This window comes from Diadema setosum, chromosome 18 (assembly GCF_964275005.1).
Source record: "Diadema setosum chromosome 18, eeDiaSeto1, whole genome shotgun sequence".
Lineage (NCBI taxonomy): Eukaryota > Metazoa > Echinodermata > Echinoidea > Diadematoida > Diadematidae > Diadema > Diadema setosum.
The window spans coordinates 3,411,848-3,432,813 of NC_092702.1; the positions used below are offsets into that span (position 1 = coordinate 3,411,848).

Sequence of the window (20,966 nt, forward strand, 5' to 3'; positions counted from 1 at the left end):
AGTTTTTTGACCAAAGCTTATGAAATGTTGTTTGGCGGGGGTATAACCAGTCGCTGTAGCGACATTTCTAGTTAGACTTTGTCTTTGATGATTTAAATGTTTTTTAGTTTGTTCGTTTGTTTCAGGATGTGGCCATTGACAGATGGGATGGGCTGGATGCAATGGCTACTCCATTGCTTGCGAGTAATGGCCTTCAAATAGCTACATCACCTTCAACAGTCCTACCAACCAGCTTTGAACCAGCTTTTGTGTCTCCTGATGCAGTTTTGTCACACGCCCCAGATCATGGGCCATTTCCACAGCAAGATGTCAGCCATCATGACCATCAAACTTTCGGGTATCTGCAACATTTGATCAAAAAATGGCTTAGCCTTCTCAGTAACCAGAGGGATCGATCTGCTTGGCTTGTTGAATTTCACTTGATGGATCTCCAAATCAAACTAGATCACTTCCTCGTTGATTTGATATTTGATTGATTCATTTGTCTACATTTTATGTCATCTTTTATGTTATTTCTAGAGCCAAAAGCTCCCTAATGTCATACTGTTCTGTGAGTGGTTGAAAATGTTGATCTCATCACTGACCTGTGATATTGTATAGTTAACAAGATATTAGATCTCTGAGACACTTAAATCCAGTGCGTACTCCCTTTACTCTTTGTTAAAATAAAAGAAATTATAAAAAAAAAGGAAAGGGGGCACGTGTGCCCTCTTTTATTGTTTTTATTTTTATTTTGCACCCCACCCCCTTTCCAGAATTCCTAGATCCACCCCAGTAAATCACACTGTCTGCATAACATTGTTGCAATATATGATGTACAGTCAAGTAAACACATTGTGAATCTAGTTTTTGAGACATGCATACTAATTTGTTTAGACGTAATATTTCAGTTAAACCAGACACAAATCTCTGTGTGGACTGTCCATTTCTGGGTACTGTGATTGTGAGATGCTATTTCATGTTATGCTCTGTATTCTAGATCTTCCAGTGAGCTACAGCAGTATGAAGCACAGAGTACATCCTATGACGTCCATGTGCCATCTACAGTACAAGAAGCTCTCAGCATGGTCCAGGTAGGCAATGTTTGAATTTAGGGGTCAGAGTAATTTTGATCTCCTGAGACACTCTCTTGTAACAACTATTGCTTTTGTGATGTTTCAGGGATGGATTTCTCATTTATTTGATTTGGGGCCTCGTCACTTTAGAATAGTGAATAATGCAAGAAACTAAACAACATAACCTATGTTAAACTATTTGGTAACTTATTTCATTAGTTTCTTTTTTTTCAGCTACAATGTATGTGCAATTATGCCACTTTAAAGCAAAACATCAATGGTGTATAGGTGACTCCCATTATAACAAAATTCTCATGACTGCAAGTTTTCTTTCATTATATCAAAATTCTGTTATAGCCAAACAATATCATATATAAAGAAATAATATATCTTTATATATTCAATTGTTCAGCTATAACAAAATTATATGTTGATCACTATTAGTAGGCCTTATATATTATAAAGTTGACAATTTTTGAGCGTGAACTTTTACTTCATTGTAACAAGATTTTCATTATAACGGTGTTCATTGTGATGGGGGTGCACCTTACCCTGTGTATTTTCACACTATGTTATGCAATGAGTTCTCCTTTTTTACTTCTCATACAAAATTTTTGCTTTGTTTGCTTTGTTTTTTTCAGGATTGTGAAGATGTGGATAGCCTTGGACAGCTGCTGTTTGAGTGGTGCATATTGGATGTTCCCTTCAGAAGGGACTGGGATGTTGTTGGTAGGATGGATGGGAAGCTAAAGAGGTCTCGGCCCCAGTCTGCCCAGGACTTCTGCAGGTTTGCTTGTGGCTTCCATGCAGCCTCACAGAGAGGTAGGAAATAATGGGATTCTTACAGGCATTTATTTGGTCATTCTTGTACTTGAGGTTTCAAAGTGCCAGTTGAATGATTGTTTAGGAAAGTGTAGTTCACAGAAATACATGGTAGGCATTTGAATGAAAAGAGTCCCATTTCTGTGTCAGATCAGTGAAAATGTAGAATCAGGCAAATAAGAACTTTATGGTAGAAAGAATGTCACTCTGTAGTCATCCATCATGAGGAAAGATATACATATCAATCTAAATTAATTGTGTAATAAAATGCATTACTGAGATGATTATTGGAATTATAGATGTGACTAAAGACTGTCGGTCAACCCCTGTCTGCATGGAGGGACTTACAAGGAGATTGTGATTTGTTTTGGAGTATGTGAGTAAGAGTCATCAATAGTCTTCATTTCCAAGAATATAATAATTATTTTGACAAAGTTATTAAGTGTGAGTTTATTCATCAGACCAATGTTAATCAGCAACTATCATGAAGAATGTCCTACTTGATAGAGGCTTGTTAAAATTGATCAAAAAACCCAATTTATAAAGGTTGTTGCTGTCCCTCTGGGGAAAGAATGCATTTATGAGTAGAATTAGCTGACTAGGAAGGTGGATGATAGATGAAACTTGGAAGATATGACCTTTAAGGAATTATCCCAAAGGGCAGTTGAATTAGATGTCAATATTATGCAGAAGGCACCCTTTGGCTTCGAAAGAATTGATCACCACTGCAAACAGTATGTAAATAGGATAGTGACACACACTTGCTCCTGCAAAAATTATCCCGGTCTTATTTTCTCGAAGGACTTAGGGTAAAGGTTTTGATAGGGTTTTAGGTTTAGTTAGATGTGAGGATTAGGATTATGGTTATGTGTGTGGGTAGAATTTATGTTTGGCTTAGCCTGCAGATATTTTGTGGGAGCAATTGTTGCAGGAACAACTGTCGTGGAATAAAGTGGGATACACCACTAACTGGTCTTATATTGTGGCTTGCTGTAGCCTGTTCAAGGTCTTAGTATGAAGCATTTGCTGTTGCACAATACTTCCTGCATTTGATGAGGTGGTGAGAGATTTCTGTTTCTGCCTTGATAGCAGAGAAGTTTATGTATGACACAAATTCTTCAGAGAATCGTGTCTGAGCTGTGCGACAGAAACACAGTCTCTGTCTTTTGATTGCTACTTCTCCTGCACTGAGGGATGGTACTTATCATGATATTAGTGTCGGGGTTTTTTTTTCCTTTGCTCTCATATTGTATTCTCTTCTTTTCATCTCTGAGAAGCTCACTTCACCACTCCCTTCGAGGACCAGTCCACCATTATCTATCTCGGACTAGCAGCCTTCAGTAGGTGCCGAGATTGCCATGACACTTCAGAGATGAAGCTCGATGAAGACGCTTACTGCATCCTTCAGATGATTCTGCACCTCAAGCTCCCACTGACTGAAGTGCTGGCATCCTCACCTGGTCTGTTGCCATGGCTACCTGGAAAGCCAGATGGACTGCTGCTCAGGGGTGTACTGACAGTACTGGTCGACTTTGACCCCATCACAGCCTTCAGCATCCTTCAAGGTGGGCCGACAACTTTTTGTTATTTTGTTGTTCTCATGCACCATATTCAGTTGGATGTTCGCCAGTCACATGACCATAGAAAAGTTCTAAACCAAAGATGAGTTAGTCACTCACAGAAAGACATTATTTACATTTTTAAGCATTTTATAGTCTTGCTCAAAACTCAGACTTTTCATTTTTTTTAAAAGAAATGTTTGCTATGATTGGAATAAAAGGAGCTTTAAAAACAGTTTAGTTTGTCTTATGACTGTTTGACATATTTGTCACCAAAATATTTGTTTCATTCTTTCAGGTAAATGTAGATAGATAAGTGTAATGAGGATAATAGGAGATGAAAGATATGTTGTTGTTGTTGTTGTTTTTAATCCAAGTCAACTGCTGTTAAGTAGTTAAAAGTAGTTGCCCAATAATGAATAGTACAGACGATGTGTATGTGAAAGGGTTCATAAGAAGTGCTAAGGTCAGGATTGATTTCAGAGTGTGACATTTCAAATGCATCTCCTGTGTTACACCTTGTGAAAAGCTTGAGTATTGTTTAATTTGCCCAGGAATCGGTTGGACCCACTTGTGCTGGGAGGAACCAGGTATCAGGGAGGTGTTTGGTCAACAGCTCAGCAGTCTTGTGGAAGTCTTGCTGGACTGCGGAAACTACCAACACTGCCGCACTGCCCTCACCCACCTCCTCAACCTTGACGGTATGTCAATGACAAAGATTCAGTTGCAAGTTGCATATTCGTAGCGAAAGGTATTCCTTTTTGCATTGAATACAGATGACTCCTGGGACCAGCAGTTTTCTTTCCTTATAGCTGAATATATAAAGAATATAAAGATACGTGTATGGAGATTATTATTTTGCGACCTGAATTTCTACTTCGTTGTAACAGGATTGTGTTATGAATGTGTTTGTTATAACGGGAATGCACTGTAGTCATCGTTTGCCCGGTTCAAAATTATCTTCGTCTAATATGGTGGTAGCAGACTCTCTAGATGGAAGTTTAGCCTTGCTGAAGGTGATTGGTTGTTTACGTGACATACAGAAATAGAAATTTGCTGAAGCAAAGTACCATGAAATACCACACTCGGGATGTTTGACTAGATATATTCTTGCATAAAGTGACATGAATTAGTTAAGTTTTAGATTTTTAAGACCACAGTGTCAAGAACAGATTTTTACAGTCACAAGTCATTATACCCCCGCCAAACGAAGTTTGAAGGGGGTATATAGGAATCAGCGGACGGTCGGGCGGTCGGTCCGTTGCAAATCTTGCGTCGCGAACTACTTCCTCAGTTTTCAACCGATTCCCATAAAACTTGGCACAGATGTGTGCCTTGGGTTGTAGATGTGCAAGACGTATTTTTTGACAGTACTCAAAAGTACGTTGCCATGGTAACGGCATATTATGGGCAAAAATGGGTACAAATCTTGCGTCGCGAACTCCTCCCACAGTTTTTGATCAATTTTTATGAAATTAGGTACAGATGTTCATCTGAATATGTTAATGTGCAAGACACATATTTCCGCAGTGGCAAAAAGTGCGTTGCCATGGTAACGGCATGTTATTGGTAAAATATAGGGCAAAATGCTTCATGGCAAAACTGCTTCATCAGTGTTCTTCCAATTCTCATGGAATTCATATTGAATGTTTGTCTTAGGATATAGGTCAGCATGACACATTTCTTGACAGTGACAAAAAGTATGTTGCCATGGTAACAGCTCACATATTATGAGCCAAAATGATGGAAAATTTTGTGTTGCAAACTACTTCCTCAGTTTTTGCCCAATTTCCATGAAACTTGGTACAGATGTGTGCCTTTGGTTGTAGATGTGCAAGACGCATTTTTCGACAGTACCCGAAAGTACGTTGCCATGGTAACGGCATATTAATGGCAGAAGATCAAGGAAAGATCTTGCAGATTTAACTACTTCCTCAGTTTTTTGACAAAAGCTTATGAAATGTTGTTTGGCGGGGTATAACCAGTCGCTGTAGCGACATTTCTAGTTTAATTTGAAAGACACATAATTACTACTAGTTTTCATGGAATTTGTAAAAAGTTGTGATTCTTTAGTGGAGAATATGCTAGTTTCTGCATGTGAAATCGTAGATTCAACTTTGTTATGATGATGTTTATGAAAACAGATTTTCTCAGCAAGAGATAACATGCATTCTAAGTTTGCAGTTTGTTGTGCTGTTTCCAAAATGTAGATGAGAGACAATCTTGTTGCCAACTATACAACAGCCTCCTCAGCAAGGTACTTGATACGTGTGGCAGATGTCCTTCAGCCATGGCCATCTTTGAAGACATGATGGATGCTGGCTTGGTGGTCAACACCCCGACCTTGAGCAAACTCCTCACGTTGATGTGGAAGTCACCAGACGAAGAAGGGTACGAGGATGCACTCTGCGTGTATCACTATGGACTCGGTCTCGGGGTGTACCCAGTCCACACAAGGCGGGGCACTGTCTGGGAGGCCACCGTCTTCCTTGGCGCTTCCGATGCCGAGATATTCTTCACCCTGAGGACGCTCCTGGACCAACTCCTGGACTGGCTGGTAGCGGAGTGTGGAACTGGTGGTCCTGGCCCTACAGATGATGGAGGGGCTGTTGAAAATGGTGTTTTGGAGGAGAGAGTCACTGACAGGCATTCCAAAGGCCACACCCTGGAGGGCATGATGCCAGCATCTGGTCCTCTGGACAGGCAGCTGAGTTGTCATGAAGGTATAGTGCAGAGTGTGAACATCTACATCAACCTCAGGGAGGCTCCAGATGCGGTGAGGGACTGCCTCCTATCGGAGGATGAAATGTCGATTGACGTGTTTGCCAGGATGCTGAGCACCAAGAAGGCGATTCAGAACTCACTGAAGGAGAACTTCCAACCACTGACTGTCAGACTCCACACGAATGGGTCAAGCGATGGGTCCTCCAACTATGCTTACACTCTTGCTTTCAACCGAGAACCACTCAGTTGCTGGTTACTAGACCTTCTGGACTAGTTTGAAGTCTGTAGAACAAAGTTACAAAGTTGATGTTACACAAAGTCCAAGTTTTCTTTCTTTATTGTTCATTCCTGCAGGAAAGGATAGCTTCACCATTCTCTGACATGTATCTGTCATGCTTTGAAGCTTGTGCAATAACAACAAAAGTGTAAGTTATTGTCAGGTATTTATCTATGACAATCATGCATGACACAACCTTATCACATGAGTGAATACATTGCCAAAGCAAATGAAAAACCAAAGATGTTACATTTATCTGCATTATGTGATGAAAGTACATGTGTACTAACTTGTGTGTGAGCAGTGGTAAACAGCAAATAAAATGTGTGCTTAATCATGTTCTGAAATACAGTTTGATGTTTTCATCAGGTTTTGGTTTTTTTTAAAGATATTTATTGCAAACATACCAAAGTTTAAGAGGTTTTACTACCAATTGCTGAAGTTACGTTTTATTCTACAGTAGAAGTAGTTTTATAGCTAATGTAACTACAGTGGAAGTAGTTTTATAGCTAGTATATTTTTGAAAAGATGTGGTGCAGGCACTTGCCTACAAACTTTTTTAATTGAATGATGGTAGTTCTTGTCATGTAATCCTAGCTCTCAAACCAGAGCCAGGTTTGAATGGGCACCTGACAATGGTTGTGCTGACAATAGATGCAAAGATCACTAGAAGCTACAATGGAAACTCAACTACAATGTACATTGGAACAGAGAGACCTAATGTAGTAAAATATGTGACAGTATAATTGTTTTGGTTTTTTTTTTCCCCCGAGATGAAAAAAAGAATTTTCCTCATCTTTTTTATTGCTACATGGAACAAAGTACCTCATATATAAGAAACCAAGTTTCCAATGTACTTGATTGGAAATAGGCCATTGTTTGAGAGTTGAGGAAGGAGATGCAGGTGCTAGTTGTTGTTGCTATCAGTGCTTAGTGACACAGGACTCGCGATTGAGATGCAGTGGCAATCATGAAAACTGATATATACTTTTGCCGTAGAATAGAGTCAGTGCATTCAGGTTAGATTTGCCTCTAGAGAAAAACAAAATTATTTCATCATGGTCATTCATCTAAGAAAGTTGAGTGCTAATCAGTGCTTTTTAAGTGTGTGTCTTCTTCCTAACTACATTTTTTTAAGATGAAGATATTGCATTGATCAAGATACTATCAAGATATGTATTTTTTATTCAAGTGAAGTCGAGTTCACCTTTGTTTGACAAATATGTTAAGATGTGAAGAACAAAGCAAGTGTAGTAGAACCACTGGATTAGTGTCATTACTAGTACTTCTCTAAGCTTACATCAAAATGTTTTTTTTTTCCAGAAAAGTTTCCCATGTTGGCTCTTGTCAAAGAGCATACCATTGAATTATGGTATTCACATTAAGAGGCATTTGTACTTGCTCACTAACAGTAGCTGTTGTGTTTTTCTTTAGTTTCTAAGAAAAATTCAGTCCTACTTATTCTGTTCTACCCATGTGCCGATGATAGTGATTCTGAGTCTATCAGTATGTTTCTGTTCTGCTACCATGCCGCTTTTCAGATGGGTAGCATTAATAACTTTATTATACATCTATCATTTTAATGTTCTGGTGAATACTAAGTGTTTTCTCAATATTTCAAGTTTGCTTTCAATGTTGAGGCATTGTTCTATGTATCTGATACTTTAGAACATATATTTGTTGTCTTCAATTCAGACATTATATTCTTTTTAATTCTGAATACATCATTTTGGACATGAACCAAGCTGTGCTTTCATTTTATAACAGTTTGAACTTTGTGTTGAAAAAAAGTATTTTATTTTTGGTGTTCTTCAACAGGTGGGCATTAAATTTCTCAACAATATTTGTATTTTACTTTGGACTGGACAGTGCTATTTGCCATAATTCTTGTCACGCAATATACATGCAAAACAAAACAGGAATCAGAAGTTCTCTTTAGATTTTTATTTTAGATTTTTGACAGATGCGCTGTTTCATTAAGAATGCATGAATATCTTTGTGAAATTATAGAACACCAAGGTTTTGTTTATTCATTTAATCTTGCCAATTGTGCACAAAGTTTTTCTACACCAATGCAGATGCTTAGTGGTCATCAAACTGCAGTCATTATTATTTACAAGGCACAGGAAGCAGTATAAGAGGTCTCAAATTACCATTGCAGAATTTTAGCTGCTAATTCAACAGTTTAGGAGGCAACGTATCCATTATTCCTGGTACAATAGAGAACAGCGCCATCTATTGAACAGCTTTGATGTTTTTTGCTCACTTGCGCAACACTGTATTGTAGTGCACAGGTTGTATTAGTTATGATTTACAAACAGAACCGAAAGTTCTTTCTCCCCGAGGTCTTGGAAATGTGAACTCAGAACTGATTTTATGGTGGTTGTTATACCGCTACCAAGTGTAGTTAAATGTAGAGTGTATGTTGCATTACTTTGTTATTCTGTCACTCTGTAGACATTTTGGAGACAAGCTTACAAATGATCACTTGTAATCAATGATATATAGGTTACAAAGTGGACTTTTGTATTAGATACAAACAGACATATATGGTGAAAATGAGTTCTTTGTGTTGATTACAAAGAAGAATACACCTGTTCAGTACTTGCATAGTGCTCTGGGGGAAACTTAAGTCAAAAGCTTGGGCATAAAGGGCAAAAATCTTAAAGATGCAAGCAAATGCTGTTCGCTGCATGCACTGAATGTTGTTCATATCTGTAAGTATGTCATGTGTAGCAACAATGCAATGCATTGTGGGAGAATAGGTTGTCCTATGTACTGTGGAGACATAGTTCTCACAAAGTATGTGTTGATTATTTTGCCACACACTACAGACATGCCAAACAAGGCAAGAGAACAAGGTCGCCAGTTTGGCATTAAACCAGTGCTTGTAAAAACAGAAATTGCTTTTATATGTACATCATTTTTGTGAGTGAAGCTGAAATTCTGTGAGAAAGTGATGTGAACTGCAGTACTTAATAGATTCTCAGTATGAAATATGCACACAAAATCACCGACTGAACAATTGACAAGTTATGCTCGATAAGAATCATCACAACATAGAATGGTTTATTTCCCCATGCCATATCTTTGATTTGTTCCAGAAACAATGACAAACTTTTTCAGATTGTGTAAAAGCACAAATTATCAAAAACATACATTCACACTATCATACATATTTCTTTCCTCTAGGTAGATACTGAATTGGAGAGTTTTTCACAGCAAGCATTGATTGTACAGTGTATTTCAATACCTATGGTACTTCATGAAGAGGCAGGAGAGAGCCAATACATGTAATGCCCTTCTTTTTGACCACTTTTTTTTTTCTGTAGAGGGACAGCATTTTGTCTCTGCCCTTCAAGCAAACAAATGCACTTTTCCCATGTACTCGAGAGAATTACTGTTCAAGCACACAGTGCTCCAATGTTGGTTTCATACCCGAGTTATTTTGTACAGGTGATCTATGAACACACTGCACAGCATAGTTTGCCTAAAATGTAACCCAGTGGATTTTGAGAGATGATTTTTCATTTGTCTATTGACTGTTGCTTCTCAAATTTACATATTGATGAGCAGGTTGTAAATACTTGTACAGCAGAGAGAGTAAGAGAATCTTCATTCTATTCTTCATCAGCTTGACATCTGAGGGCGCTCTTCAGTTTCTTGATGCTTGGTTTACTGCTGCCTGGTCTCTTGTTTGTTTTCTTGGCTCCATCTTCTTCCCTTGTACCAGGATTCTAGGAAAGCAGACATGAACTAGAAGATTATGGGCACAAGCCTGTTTCAATGATATTTATGTAGCTCGTAGAGTTGAAATTTTATTTTCCAGGTAAGATGAAAATCATTTTGTTAAAGTCTTTTTACCCTCCCCCACCCCCTCCCCTTTGAAATAAAACAAAATCAAGTTCCGTGAATGTTCTTTTTTTTTAGGGGGGGGGGGGAGTGTGGATGATAGTGTGCCCTTGCCAATAAATCAAGACTTGTGTTTGTCACAAGTATACGTCTTCATGTCCAAAGCACAGCACAATGTTTAGTGTGTTGAAAACTTAATCCATGTATGTCGCATAGTGACTTAGCAATGGGAATTCAGAACTGTGAAAACGGAAAACAAGCCTCTATTTCGTTATTTTTCTTTTCATCAAGACTCGAGAGAAACATAACTTGGCAGAGGCAAACTTCTATACCAACCAAGTCCAACACTAGAATATTGTAACCTTTACAGTACCTTACAAGTTGTACTTTTATTAACTTGTGACAAGATGCACTAATGATGTCATACAGAGATTTTCTTTTTACTGTTACTATGTGTGAATAAGATTGTATGCTCAATCTTTATTATTATGAACACCAAGTTAAAAAGATAGGAACTAGCCTCGGACTTGAACCCGTGCCACCAACTGCTTACTTGGCGGCAGCACTACTACTGACCTGAAGCTAGTTCATGACAGTTACATGATGATGTTAGAACAAATATCCAAGCATTGCTTCTCTTTTATTCTCTCTTGGCCTTATATTCATGATTAATTAGCCTCGAAAATGGCAAGTAGCATGAATGAAAGGATTTGTTCGTATGTCGTTTTTGTTTTTAGCAGAGAGAGTAGTTACAGAGGTTTTTGTTTATGTTATGATAGGTTCTGTATGATATGCTAAAAAGAAAGAAAATTCCCTTCATTCATGATACAAAATAGTAGTCTGCATTCTTCTTACCTGTCTTATTTGGCCTTGGTGTCGACTCTGCTGTTGATAAGGTACTGTGATACCTTGACTTGATGTCCATGTTTGCTGAGGGTTTGGTCAAGCACGGTAAAGAGAATAAAAGCATAGGTAAAGTTTAATACCTAGGTAAAGGATATGTGTCATTATTTACACAGAATTATCAGCAAAACTCTTGCATACTGCACTTTGATTGAATAAACCTGCACACAGCTCACTTTCTTGGAAAATTGTTTGGATAGTGGAAAAAATTATCCTCTCCTTCTCAAACAAAATAAAATTAGATACACAAGCAAAAATTGATTTGCAGATATATCACTGATTTGCAATAGATTTTGCTGCTTACGTAACATTTTTTTTCAGCTTACACTGTATGTTACATTTTGATAAATCCAATCCAGTCTTATTTTTTGAAGGAGGAAATCCCACCTTCAGAACTCTGTACTGCACAAGTGTCCATATTGCCTAACCACTGAAATGTCCTCTTATCAGGAATGTTGCTATGTCAGGCATAAAAAATGGAAGAATATAAAAGCAATGGGACCAGAAAAATTACCACATTCCATCAGGTATATTGCTATATCCAACCTTGGTATAACAAGGTTCCAATGAATAACTGATTCTACAATCAAATAAAAGACAAGTATAATTCTTCACCTGATGAATGCTCACAGGTGGATTAGCTTCTTGCTTGACAGCAGCAGCCCCAGAGTGTTGCCGATGAAGTTGTTGTTGCCACTGCTGCCGCTGTAGTTGGTCAATCTGGTGCTGCAGGGCCTGGCACAAGCCTTCCAGCGAGTCGTCTCGGCATCCCTCCAGCTCTGCATGAAGTCTGCAATGAAGTATTGCTTACTTTACCATACATGAATATTTGATGACTAAGTGCACACATAAACTGGCACTCTTTCCCTCTCTCTCTCTTTCCATTACAATATGAATATATACAGTACATATTTAAACACATGCATATGTATGTGTACATAATATTTCGGATGCAACTAAACTAAACGAACTAAGCAACGCATAAATTGAGATTTCTGAGTTTTGGAGATGTTTTGACCATTTTCCTCAGCTTATATGTTACTTTACAAATAATACAGTCAAACCTGCCTTAGCGATCACCTGTCTTTAGTGGACACCTGCTGTATACAACCACTAAAAGCTATTCCCTCCAAAAGAAAAAGGAATGATAAAGAACCTGTTTATAGCAGCCACCTGTCTATAATGGCCACTCTTTCTGTCTCCCTTGGGTGACTGCTACAGACAGGTTTGAATGTAGTTTCATTCACAGTTATAATGACACTAGTAGATTATTTTCACCTGGTTTAAGAAAAGAAAAATAACAACAATCAAACAAAGTTACCAGTTGGAAGAGGAACTGTTATTTCTGGGAAATGACACAATATGATACTTTCCATGAGTTATAAATGGATCTGTACCTTTTAAATTCAGGATCTGAATGGGGCTTTTCTGCAACTTGCAACTTTTCTGCTTCCAATTGTGCAGTCTTTGCTTTCTCCTTGCTCAGCCTGCTTTCAGCATCTATAAAAGGATAGAGGGAAAGTGTACAGATTCACAACCACCTGAAAATTTTGAAGCCAATCCACAGATGTGAATTAGTTTAGTCTCAGAGTGAAAGGATTTTTGTCATAATTGGTGAATTTGTTTTGAGGAAATGTGGATCTTGTGTAAAATCATTTTTTTTTTCAATTACTTTTTTGTACTTATTTTGAAGAATGTGACAGGGACTTGGTGAATATGGTTATTTGAATATGCAGAGCATAAATTGATTTGCACTAATCCGCCATGAAGAGTGCCATAATTTCAGAGAAGAGATTTTTACGATATAGTAACTTCATATCTCAGGTAGATGTGTGATTCACTGTAAGCCGACTTTTATATTTGTGTATCATAATCAAGAATACACAAAAACATAATGTAATCAGGTGAATTTCTTCCATCAATGAATACCATCTTTATAAATCTTGCAAAATGGACAAACCACCAAGAATGATGCACATTATTTTGAAATTCTTGACTACTACACTGCAATTTAACAATTACTGCACATGGCTCTGATTCGTGTACCTTTTCTTATCACATAAACAACTTTATTGGATCCTGAAAGGAATGATTTGTGAATGAAGGTATTCTGCTTTACCTTTTATCTCCTGTTTCAATCTTTCATTCTCCTTTTCCATTGCCAGCCTCTCCTGATCAATGGACGTCAGCATGTCTTTCTGTTTTCTGCTGACCTCCAACTCTGTGGAGGGAAATGAACAATGCCTAGAACCTTTTCTGACAACCTTTTCATATGAAAAGTTAGCTATTAGATCAAGTGTAGAGCCAGAAACTTGTCTTTCAACCACTCATATTATTAAGCAATGTGGACTTTATATAAGTCAAGAGCCTCTAATCTTAAATCTCTGGCTTAGGATAGGTCATCATACATATGTTTTTGTACAAGTTGATTTACCTGCAATATATTACATGTGTACCAGGTTGTTATTCAATTTTGAGGGTCTTTGCAGCTAGCAATATACAGTAGTCCCGAGTGTTTTGAAACCCCCCCCCCCAAAAAAAAAACAAAAACATTGAATTGAATTGAGTATATCGCAAAGATTGAAAATGGGAAAGCTGTCGCAGATTTATGCTTACAAGGTAATCAGTAAATGACTGATTGTGGGTTGCTGTTACTTGAAGTTTTTGTTGACTTTGTAGTTTCTTGACTTGGTGACACAGCTATTCTTGTTAGTTCGGACCAAAGTCCCAGGTTTATAACCTGCATTCTCTTCATGTGTAACTTGCAAGAAAAGCTACTGCCTTCTGACAAATAATGGTGGTATTCAGTTGGTAAATTCAGCCCAGGTGGTTGCTGTTTGAAGCCTTCCTTTGAGGCCCAAAAAGTTATTGATTTATTGGCAAAATCTGAACATTTCTGAAGTCATCAAACCTGCCATCAACTCTGCCTGCCTGGTTTTCAAGGCTGCAACTCTCTCCCTGACTGCACACAATCTCAGCTCATGCCCCTTGCTGGCCAGTCCGTAGTCCTCTACAAATCTGGACACGTTAGCAGAGAATGCCTCCAGTTCCTTGCTCTGTAGCGTCTGTAAGTTTTCCTTGATGAATATAAAAAAATGATGCATATAAGGACACATATTTTCTTTCAGTGCACGAGAAAACATGGTTTTGCAGGTCTTAGTTCTAGCTCTCCTTTACAAAGAGGATATGAAAAAACATTAAGGAATTGGCATTATCGGAACTGAAATGGAGCGTCCAAAAAACTTTGTGATTTTCCATGATTAATATGCGGATTCTATTTTTTTCGGGGGGGGGGGGAGGGGTGATTCTCTAGGTTTGGTGTGCTGACTTTCAGGTGCAACTTTCAGGTGTATCTAATCAAACAACAATTGCAGTAAATTCATCCTTTGCTCTTTTGAACATAAAGACAAGGCAATTTGCCAGTCAATAATGGCATAAATGCCACTCTTATGTCGGTGAGCATAATCATCTAAAAGCCTGTGATATTCTCTATCTTCGAATTTATGTGTTCATATTATAAACAGTATACAAACACTGTACTTGCACACATACTCATTCACTCACCTACATACATGCATACACACACACACACCATATACTAGTACACAGATGCAGAAATACATGTATTCAATTCAACTTATGGCATAATACCATAGAAGAGGCTTTGAACTACATCCACGTCAAGTAGTGGGTATTGACTTGAGAACTTGCCAGGACCATTTAATTGAGCTTTGCCTTTATTGCCAATAGACATTTGAGTGATCGATCTTATAATATCAATGTTACGCATCTGCCCAATATTGGTAGCACATCTAAAACTATTGGTCATGAAAAAAATAAAGTAAGCAAAACCCGAGTCCCATTTAATAAAAGCTGCAAGGATAGAAATTCTGGCTAGAATAACAACTTCCCATTGTAACGACCAATCAGGAAGAAGGATTTTTTTTTTTCATCTATGACCATATATTGTCATTGCAGCAAAAGTTGCAACCACAGCAACTTTTGCTTTTATGAAATGGAGTGATGGACTACCATTTGTTCAACAAGGGCTTTCTTCTGCCCATTCAGATCTGTCAATTGCTCTGTCAATATGGACTCTTTGTTGTGCACCCATCGACATTCAAGCTCCTCTGCTGATAACTCCTTCGTCTGGTGGAAAGAAAGAAAAACAGACAGACAGAAACGAACAAACAAACGTTTAAACACACGCACACAAATGCATGCATTCATGTCTTGTAAGACTTGCAATGACCCCCACATTCATGGGGAAGTAATATATCACAATTATGCAAGTACTTGAGCATGTATACATACCATCAAATGCTAGAAAAGAATATCACTGCAATAGGTTCTGAGTGTATAACACTAGTCTATACTTGAATGTAGTTACACATTAATAGACAATCTGAGGATTGCTCTATTCACCAGGCACAAATTAGCATATGGTTGAGGGGTCTAGATATCGCGCACGAAAATTTGTGATGCTCTTATAATAGAAATTATTCCACAATCGTACCTGAATTTCTCAATAAATATCACGAAAATGCAGAAAAATCACCTCCCAGAATCTCCTGATGATACGATGACGGAGTAGTGCGCTGTCGCCGTTTGTATGTCGGACTTAATTTTATGCGTTCAATTTCTATACATGGCATGTTCATTGTCATTTCACATGTTTGGTTCTTAGTAACCAAATCTAGTCATTAGATGGTAGTTTTCAAATTGACAAAAGATGAGAAGTTACTCAGCTTACCCTGGCAGATACATCAGAATGCAGAGCCAGGACCTTGGCCTGTGTAGTGTGCAGAAGATGGCTTGTGGCTGCTATCTTGCTCTTTACTGTTGAGAATAATGGCAATACTGAGGCTGTAACGCACAACAGACATTTTTTTCAACCTCAAACAGATACCGGGTATTGTACAGCAATGGCACACAGGGTCATAGACCTATCACTATTATCGGGTTCTGTAGAATTTAAGACACAAACTTCCTGGGCGTCATCGTAGGTAATTCAGGTAGGAGGGCCCTAATTCAGGAAGGCCTAGGCCTAGATCAAGACAATTCATTATGACGGTATACCCACTGTCAACATTACATACTGGATCTGGATCTGGATCAATACGCTGCCGGACCGTGTGGTATAGTGCAGCGGGGAGAGAGGGCGCGAACTAAATTAATCGTAACGAAGGTGGCTTTTTTCTATCTTGCTTCTGAAGACTTCTGGAGATGGGCTGTTGATCACAGTTGCTGGGAGGTGATTCCAAGCGAGGGGGTGCTCACAAAAAATGAATGTTTATATTGCTCTGTGTTACAATGATGAACTTTGAACCCTTTATCGTGGTTTATCACTTGTCTTTCAAGAATATTCTGAGTTTTGTGATCTTTGAACTGTTTAATTTTGATATTTCTTTTAGGTCTTGTTCTGGTCAGAAAATTTTCAATGGGTAGACCCGGGACCAACCCCTCGACCGCTTTGAAGAAGGATGATAATTTAAGTACCTGCCTTCTTGATGCTAGGGTGGGTAGGTTTAGCCTCTGCCTAATGCTGGTGATGCAGCCAGGGGTCCTAGATGTGTAGTCTCCTGTGATGAATCGGAGAGCCCTGCGTTGTACCTGTTCAAGGTTGTCGATGTCCTTTTGAAGATGTGGGTCCCACACACATGCTCCATACTCCAAAACCGAGCGTGTTAGGGCAATGTATGCTGTTCGTTTGCATTGCTCTGGACAAAATTGGAGATTGCGACGGAGTAGTCCTAGGACTGCATTTGCTTTCTTGGTGGTACTGTTTATGTGTGGGGTCCATTTCAGATCATCACATAATGTAACTCCTAGATATTTCTCTTGGGGTGTTTGCTTTAGGATGTGACCGTCCATGCTGTAGAAGTGTGACGATTTCTGGTCAATACTCATCACTTGGCACTTTGCAGTGTTAAATCTCATCCCCCATGTACGTGCCCAGTCATGGAGTCTGGACAGGTCATCTTGTAATCTGACATGGTCGCGTTGAGATGTGATTGGCCTGTACAGGACACAGTCGTCTGCGAACAAACGGATCTGGGATTTGACAACATTTGGTAAGTCATTGATGTGACATAGGAAGAGTAGAGGGCCCAATACCGTTCCCTGCGGTACCCCAGAGGAGACTGCTGCTGAGCCGGAGAGTTCCCCTTCTACTACTACCTTCATCTGTCTTTTGGTGAGGAATGATGAGAGCCATTGGTGGATAGGGCCTTCTATACCATAAAGGCGAAGTTTGTGAAGAAGGAGGGAATGAGGCACGGTGTCAAAGGCTTTCTCAAAATCCAGTATGACGATGTCCATCTGGGTCTTTTTATCGTGGGCCAGCAAGAGATCATGCGCTACAGTGAGGAGTTGAGTTTCAGTGGAGTGGCCAGATCCGAAGCCATGATTTAATGTGGATAGAATGTTGTTATCTTCAAGGTGCTTACAAATATGGCGGCAAATAATGTGTTCCAGTTGCTTACATATAACTGATGTAAGGGAGACTGGGCGGTAGTTACAAGGTTGATGAATGTCACCTTTTTTGAAGACTGGCGAAATAAGTGCATCTCTCCAGTCAGATGGTAACGACCCAGTGCTTAATGATGACCTGTAGATTGCAGTGAGGCCAGGAGCAAGTTCAGCTGCACACTCCTTCAATACGGTGTTTGGTATCAGATCAGGACCGGCTGCTTTGTTGATGTTAAGATTGTTAAGCAGCTTTTCAACACCTGCAACCGTGATGTGTAGGTCTTGGATCTTTCGGGGCCTAGAGACATTTGGCGTTTCAGGAGGGGTGAATGTCTGGTGACTGAAGACTGACTGACATTTCCATAGACATAGTAACCGTTACAGTCAATGTAGCGGTATTAGAAGAATAGAGAGCTCCTAGAAGTTCTAACTTACAGATTGATTTCCAACAAAGCAACACATGAATATCACAGTAACGTAAGGCCTAGGTGTCTAACTATACACAGCCCAGTCGCCGCTGTACATATGTATTCGCGTAGCGTATTAACAGCGTCTGGTCGGGCTAGGTGTCCTACAACACTAACGTTATAGAAGTTAGAACAATAAACAGGATTCAGTATAACGATGACGAAGCTTTAGAGTCGGTCCCATAGTCAGTTACAACTGTAGTGTAGACCGCCGTTTAGAGATCTATTCTAACATTAATTTTATTAGTAACTGTTAATACTAATCGTAGGGCCTAAACGTTAGACATTCTACTGGTAGTCTACGTTACTACAATTACAGCGCAGCGCCTCGGGGTTAATAAGATATTGTACTTTAAACGTTAGCTAGATTCAATCCAAGTGAGATAACTCACTGTCATTTAGGAGGTTCTTCCGTTCCCTCGCCTTCTGTTCCGATTGCAGAATTTGTACGAAGAGCTCGTTCAAGCTCATTATTATAAGTCGCATTTACTTTTTGTCGATTCGATGGGAATTAAAGGCAACAGTTCAAGGTTGTAAGTGTTAGTGTTTCTGAACCGGCTACAAATTGTTGGACTTCTCGTGTGCATATGGGAGCTAGAGTACACGTATAAAGACCGTACACGTACGGTGTTTGTAGGCCAAGCTAGAGTGTGTTGGGCGCGGCCTTTTAATTGCCTGGGTGGGTATGGCGGCGCGGCCCGCGCGGGCACCGGCGGCGCGCGCATCGGCAGGACGGTGGTATGCAAAGAGGTTCTATTTATAGATATTGTATAGAACCTCTTTGGTGGTATGGTACATGAAGTGGGTACCAAAGAGTATGCTTAAATGGTGGGTACGGTGTTCATTGCATTTCATGTACGGTCTGGGGGCATTTCATGAAGCAGTTTGGTCGGATATTTTGCTAACAAACTGTTGCGTAAGCTACTGAAATCCTTGCCTCTGATTGGCAAATTTGTCCGACAACTTTGTCGGACAAAATGCTTCATGAAATGTCAGGGCTGCCAACTCTCACTCATTGAGAGTGAGACTCACTCATTTTGGTCCTTTCTCACTCTAAAACTTTATTTCATTTGCATGCATTTCTATTGATCTCACTCATTTTGACTCCTAAATTACAGCATTGGCCTATAGGAGTCTCACTCTCAACTAGTTTCCAATGTTGGCAGCCCTGAAATGTCCTTCAGTAAAATTCGATTAGCCTAGTTAGTTTTTCGATCAAGCCCACGTACAGATTGGTGGATTTTTTTTTTCCCCCGGAGGTTGTTAGTAGGGCCCTACACGAACGATTTCACAAACTGCGGATATTTCAAAAATGATATGACTCGTCAACTATTGCGATGTAGGCCTATACCTGTGATAACCTTGCTAACCTTTAAAACAAAAACTATTTCTTATTTATGAAATAGCCACAACTTGCTTTCCTTTGCATACTGGACTCCACCAGGAGTAAGTATAGAAGACAAATTCCGCGTTTGAATGAGATAAGCTCCTGGATATATTAATTGGAAGGATCAAGTGCAGCCGAGGATACAATCCCGATCAATGTATAGGCTCTGACCTACACAACACCATCATTCCAGAAAAGTAAAAGTAAAGTAAGCCAGCCGCCTCCTCCTTCCCCTTCCAACGCGCACACGAACACAACAAAAGAAAGAAAGAAAGAAAGAAAGAAAGAAAGAAAGAAAGAAAGAAGAAGAAGAAGAAGAAGAAAACGCCCTTGTTGGTACAATGCAGGCGGTAAACCCACATGTAGGCTTTTCCATACATGCCATTTTTGTTGCATGTTCTTGTTTTGTTTCTTCGTTTCTTTGTTTTAATCACAAGTTTGAACAACTTGGTTCACGATATAACAGTAGGGAAAATGAATAGAACAGAGCGATGCTCAGCTTTACGATTTGACAATGAATGTATAGGCTACGTGTACTACAGTAGCCTACCTAGAGTCAGTATGTCACTTTTCTTAAATCACACATAAGTTAGCCTGGCTCCTGTTTAGTACTGCAATACATTTGTGAATCTAAAGGCTGGCTTTATATTGTTAGCTGGGTTCAATCGGTCAACCACAAACAGAGAAAACGAGACTTCCATTCTATACACATGAGGACTTTATTTCGAGTATATAAGAAGAATAGTGGAGTATATAAAGTAGCTCCGTTTCTTTACACTTTTCCTTTCTGCTCCTTGCTGTGTATTTTCTCGCCGAAACTGATCACACGCGAATGATGCGCAAAGTGGAAAGCAAAGGATATAGATGAGGAAATATCAGCTGCAGTCTTTTCAACCCCATCGCTCGCCCGAGATGGGTCGCGAGGAAATAGAGCCAGACAGAGCCATATCTACGAATACAAACTGCGAACGTCAGAGGTATAAAAAGAAAGCAGGTATAAGTGGTCACGTAATCCCATCAGGAAATTGCAAATAAAAACAATATTTTCATAATGCGGGGAAGTTATCGAAAGTGTATCGCTCCTCGAACGTGGTGGAAATTAATACCACTGAGTGGGATCTCAACCTCCCCCTTTCATTCCTGTGTAGATTTTCTGATGGAAATCGATAAGGCGCTGCCACTGTAGATGCGCCTCCAGATTGAACTCCCTTGTCAACAGTCAGGTTTGAGAGGGACCATGTATGACGTACATACAAACAAACAAATTATGAATGTATGAATGTTGTCGGTTCTCTAAAATGATATTGCTTAACTATTTCAATGTGTTGAAATTATATGTATTTTAGAGGTATACATAATCTACAAGATAGAATATCATAGCGAAAACGAAACCGAATTCTCCACAGAGTTTTAAAACGATCTATGCCCTTCTGGTATCACCAGTGCACA

The 20,966-nt window shown here is 39.2% G+C and overlaps 2 protein-coding genes across 2 annotated transcripts; one reads left to right on the top strand and one right to left on the bottom strand.

The window, feature by feature from the left end:
* Positions 1 to 128: 128 nt before the first annotated feature.
* LOC140241527 (uncharacterized) lies at positions 129 to 6,870 on the top strand. Its single transcript, XM_072321262.1, has 6 exons — positions 129 to 337; positions 980 to 1,073; positions 1,697 to 1,877; positions 3,155 to 3,442; positions 3,991 to 4,137; positions 5,647 to 6,870. Exons 1-6 carry the CDS (start codon positions 162 to 164, stop codon positions 6,432 to 6,434), a joined length of 1,674 nt encoding a protein of 557 aa, XP_072177363.1. The 5' UTR covers positions 129 to 161; the 3' UTR covers positions 6,435 to 6,870.
* A 2,500-nt stretch (positions 6,871 to 9,370) lies between these two features.
* Positions 9,371 to 18,729, bottom strand: LOC140241528 (coiled-coil domain-containing protein 172-like). Its single transcript, XM_072321263.1, has 9 exons — positions 18,523 to 18,729; positions 15,946 to 16,031; positions 15,225 to 15,341; positions 14,104 to 14,269; positions 13,312 to 13,413; positions 12,590 to 12,692; positions 11,808 to 11,982; positions 11,145 to 11,219; positions 9,371 to 10,174 (listed from the first exon to the last, which is right to left on the bottom strand). Exons 1-9 carry the CDS (start codon positions 18,614 to 18,616, stop codon positions 10,058 to 10,060), a joined length of 1,035 nt encoding a protein of 344 aa, XP_072177364.1. The 5' UTR covers positions 18,617 to 18,729; the 3' UTR covers positions 9,371 to 10,057.
* Positions 18,730 to 20,966: the final 2,237 nt, after the last annotated feature.